Here is a 4,549-nt window from a genome sequence, read left to right as displayed (position 1 = left end):
GAAGGGCTGCTGCTCCCTGGCAGTGCTGCTCTGCTGGGACTCTTTTCAGGTCCAGCTCTGCACAGAGGCCCCGACCCTGCAGCTGCAGAGAAGTCAGAGAGGAAAGATGTCAGGCAAACAAGTCAATGCAGAGTTCTTTATTTGGTTGAAGCAGACAGTGAGTACAATTCCCAATTTGTACAGCCTCTGGGCCAGGCTAGGAAGGCAAACACTGAATTGAAAATGGTGTTTATAAATATACATTTATATATATATACATATATATAAAGATTTTTTTGTGTGAACAAATTGTCACAAAAATAACACCCCTACCAGGAGCAAACAATAGAGAAGATATGGTGGACCTTTAATGGAGTGCAAATAGGATTGGCCTTTAATGAGGTACATAACTTGCAGAAGAAGGGGAGTTTATTGCTTCTGAAAAACAGCCAGTTGTCAGTTTCCTCAGGGCATCCTTGAGCTCCTGGTTCCTCAGGCTGTAGATGAGGGGGTTCAGTGATGGAGGAACCACTGAGTATAGAACTGATACAGTCAGATCTAGGGATGGGGAGGAGATAGAGGGGGGCTTCAGGTAGGCAAAAGTGCCAGTGCTGAGAAACAGGGAGACCACGGCCATGTGAGGGAGGCACGTGGAAAAGGCTTTGTGCCGTCCCTGCTGAGAGGGGATCCTCAGCACAGCCCTGAAGATCTGCACATAGGAGAAAATAATGAAAACAAAACAACCAAACCCTAAACAGCCACTAACCCCAATAAGCCCAATTTCCCTGAGGTAGCCTGAGTGTGAGCAGGAGAGCTTGAGGATGTGTGGAATTTCACAGAAGAACTGGCCCAGGGCATTGCCCTGGCACAGGGGCAGGGAAAATGTATTGGCTGTGTGCAGCAGAGAATAGAGAAAGCCAGTGGCCCAGGCAGCTGCTGCCATGTGGGCACAAGCTCTGCTGCCCAGGAGGGTCCCGTAGTGCAGGGGTTTGCAGATGGCAACGTAGCGGTCGTAGCACATGATGGTGAGGAGGGAAAGCTCTGTTGAGATGAAAAACATAAACAGAAACTCTTGGGCAGTGCATCCTGCATAGGAGATGGTTGTGGTGTTATGGATGGAATTGTGTATGGCTTTGGGGACAGTGGTGCAGATGCAGCCCAGGTCTGTGAGGGAGAGGTTGAGGAGGAAGAAGCCCATGGGGGTGTGCAGGTGGTGGTCGCAGGCTACGGCGCTGAGGATGAGGCCGTTGGCCAGGAGGGCAGCCAGAGAGATGCCCAGGAAGAGCCAGAAGTGCAGGAGCTGCAGCTCCCGCCTGTCTGCAAATGCCAGGAGGAGGAACTGGGTGAGGGAGCTGCTGTTGGGCATTTGCTGTTCCTTAGGACAAGTCTGTTCAGAAAAGGAAAAGACAGGTAATGATAAAGAGAGACCCCTCTCAGCAGAGATACTCCATCTTTCATAGTAATTCCCCCAAACCATTTCTATTTCCCTTGTGCTGGCTCAGAGTGGTGTGAGCAGCACGAATTCTGGCCATGTGCTGCCAAGGGCTCAGCTTTGCTCTGCTGCAGGGGAGACATGGATTTGGTTTGTGACAGCTCTGATGATCACAAGGGATGTCAGGTGTAACTCACCTTTAATGGAAAAGCTCCATTTCTGGCCTTCTTACTGACAAGAGTGTGGACTGCAGAACAGAGGCTTCTAATGTCCTTAGAATAATTTTTCTGTTATATATGTTCTGCCATTAAATCTGCAGAGTGTTCTTTTTAGGACTAAACATTCTCATTTTTATTGCTGAAAATGTGAGGAGTCATTAGAAAAGACAAGAGACAAAAGGGCTCAGCTCTCTGTGGTTTAAAGCAAAGCCAGGAGAGCTGCGGAGTCCTTCAGCCTGTTCCCCATCTGCCCTGTGCTTTCCACTGTGCTGCATTCATTTTGATTTCACACAAATAAATATTAAAAACCACATTCACAAATACATATGCTGTGATGAGAGCAGGATAATGTTGCTTCCAAAGTCAGCTCTGGGAAGTGTCCCCTGTGCCAGCCCAGAGGTGCAGCTGTGCTGGACAGAGCAGGACAGAGCCCTCCCACAGAGAAGCCAAGGGCTGGGACAGGAGAGTGCCCACCCCCAAGGGAAGGCTCAGGCACTGCCCAGGATCCTGTGCTCATTTCTGATCCTGCCTGAAATATTCACCTCTGAGAGTAAAAGAGTTGGAATTTCAGTGCAGCCTCCTGAACTGAGAGAACAATGTCTCTGCTACAATGCCTAAGCAGGAAACACAGATCAGGACTAATTCCTTTCCTGTAGCTCCTGTCTTTTCTGAGCTTTGCAACAAATTCTCCATTAAATATCGTGCAGTGGTGTGAAACTGTGAGCAGGTCTGACCCTGCAAGAGCAAGACATGGAAAAGATCCTCCCTCAGCTGCCAGGTTTGCTCCTTGCCCACAGCCCTTGTGCCCCAGCCCTGGGAGCAGCTCCCCGGGCCGGCTGAGAGCTGCCCCTGGCAGGCAGCAGAGTCCCTGCCCAGCACAGCGCCCTGGGCTGCAGGACCCTGCTCTGCCCCACAGCTCTGGGCACCCCTGGCTGCACCCCCGGCTTCACAGCTCTTCCAAACTGCCCCAAAACAGCCCCTGCTCACCCATCCCATCAGCTGGGGCTGGGCCAGCTTTAGGAGATGCCTCCAGGAGCTGCCCCTGCACTCCCCTGCAGCCACAGACTCACCGTGTGCAGCCCTGCCAAGATTCCTCTTGCAGTGAGCTCTCGGTCACCCTCCCAATGCTGAGCCCCTTGAAGTTCTGCGTGTGCCCTGCTGATGTCCCTGAGCTGCCCTGGTAGTGCCCTCAGCCCTGCTGGGCTGTGCAGAGGAGCTGCTCACCAGCAGAGCTGTCTCTTTGAAGCTCTTCTTGCTTGCCAGGAGCTCCCTGTGTGCCAGGAGCCCAGCCCAGCTCAGCAGCACAGCAACAGCCCCAGGCATTTCATGACCCCCGAGGGGGTTTGGTGTTGTTTACATGAGACTCAGTCCCAGAGAGGAAGTTCAAACAACTTTTCAAGAAGTCAAAGTGAGATTGAAACACTCAAGTTTCTTGCAGTGCTAATGAATCTCACTGTGGGACACAACTGAGAACGTGTCCCTGGGTTCCAGTTAGAGCAGAAAACTGCAGACAGTGATGTCAAGGATGGACAAGCAAGGGAAAGGTGGCTCTGATGCTGAAGAAACATTTACTTGTTTCCTTAATCCAGAGGACCAAGCCCTGACCCCCAGTCCCTGGGAAGGGATATCCTGTCCCTGCCTCATTCCTCAGGGCTCTTCCTGGGGCACTGGGCTGTGGGATGTGCAATGCCAAGGGCAGGACCATGGGGTGGCACCTGCCAGGCTGCTGAGCAGGGACAAGGAGGCCATGAGGCCCCAGGGCTGCAAGGGCCACTTGTCTCCTCCTGGCATCAGGGCCACAGACAGCAGCCATGGCCAAAGGCCTGCAGAAGGTGGCTCTGTCAGGGCCTTTCAGCTTCTCCCCCTCCCTGTCTCCTCTCCAGCCCAGGCTGTCCTATGGTGTCCATGCCCTGCCCCTTTCCCTGCAGGCTGTCGGCATCCCCCTGGCTGCCCCACCTGGCTGGCACCTTCCTGCACTGACATCTCTGCATCCTCCCTGGCTCTTCCTGGACACACAAAGCTTTGGGCTCATCCAGACTCCTTCTTTGTGACATATTGCACACAACCCTGACTTTGGAGGGAAAGTTCTTACTTCTTGTCACCCAGTCTAGGGCACCCCAGCTGCCCTTGGTGGCACTTGTTCTTTCTTAGTCTGTTTTCTGCCAGGAAGAAAAGCTCCACCAGCTCTGACACCCCCCTTCCAGACCTCTCAGGCTACTCCTCTACTGTCCTCAATCTTCACACCACTGACCCCTGAGCCCTCAGCCTCTATATAGAGGTCATGTGCTTGAGGCCCCAAATTCCTTCCTGGGAGTTCTGTGGGACCTCTCCAAGGTTTTGGAAGATGACAATAGAGTGCTCTTATCCCAGGAAACACAGAGTGACTCTTTTTTCCAAGGGTTGTCTTGGCAGAATGAGGCACAATATCTTTAAACTTTCTGGGACGAGGCAACTCTGAGCTCTGGGTATGGAGGGAGCTCCAAGTGCCAACCACTGGAGTGGGAGCTACAAATCATCAGGGCTTGTGTTCTTTGGAGGACCAGACACTGGTGAGAGTGGTGTGTGTGTGTGCACATGTAAGGACTTGAAGGGCACAATGAACTGTCTCCAAACACTGTCAAAGCAGGAAAATCCCATAAGATTCCACAAGAAATAAGCACTGGTGGCAAACAGGAAGGCATTTAGTTCCAAGGCCTAAATGGAGGTCTATCTTTGGAAGAAGTGCCCAGGACAGAACTGCACTGTGCAGACTGTGGGAAAGAGCAGACAGCCCCAACAGGAAGCCAGGGCTGGTAAGGCAGGTCTGGGGAACCCATCCAGGCAAAGATTCCCACCTGCAGACTGAAAGCACACCGGGCAAAACTCCCACCATGGCAAGCTGTGGGAAAGGAAGCAAGTCCTTGTACATGTGCCAGCCCAA

At 52.4% G+C, this 4,549-nt stretch overlaps 1 protein-coding gene across 1 annotated transcript; it reads right to left on the bottom strand.

The window, feature by feature from the left end:
- Positions 1-373: 373 nt before the first annotated feature.
- LOC113981213 (olfactory receptor 14C36-like) lies at positions 374-1,345 on the bottom strand. The gene has a single exon (XM_027708501.1). It carries the CDS (start codon positions 1,343-1,345, stop codon positions 374-376), a length of 972 nt encoding a protein of 323 aa, XP_027564302.1.
- Between the last annotated feature and the right edge of the window lie 3,204 nt (positions 1,346-4,549).

The sequence above is a fragment of the Neopelma chrysocephalum genome, unplaced genomic scaffold (genome assembly GCF_003984885.1).
Source record: "Neopelma chrysocephalum unplaced genomic scaffold, ASM398488v2 Primary Assembly neopelma1_96251, whole genome shotgun sequence".
Lineage (NCBI taxonomy): Eukaryota > Metazoa > Chordata > Aves > Passeriformes > Pipridae > Neopelma > Neopelma chrysocephalum.
The sequence above is the reverse complement of the archived record's forward strand: the minus strand, read 5'-3'. Positions and strand labels throughout refer to the sequence as shown.

What these genes read in the sequence shown, in the direction of transcription:
- LOC113981213 (XM_027708501.1), bottom strand. Translation starts at nt 1,345, where the DNA reads ATGCCCAACAGCAGCTCCCTCACCCAGTTCCTCCTCCTGGCATTTGCA.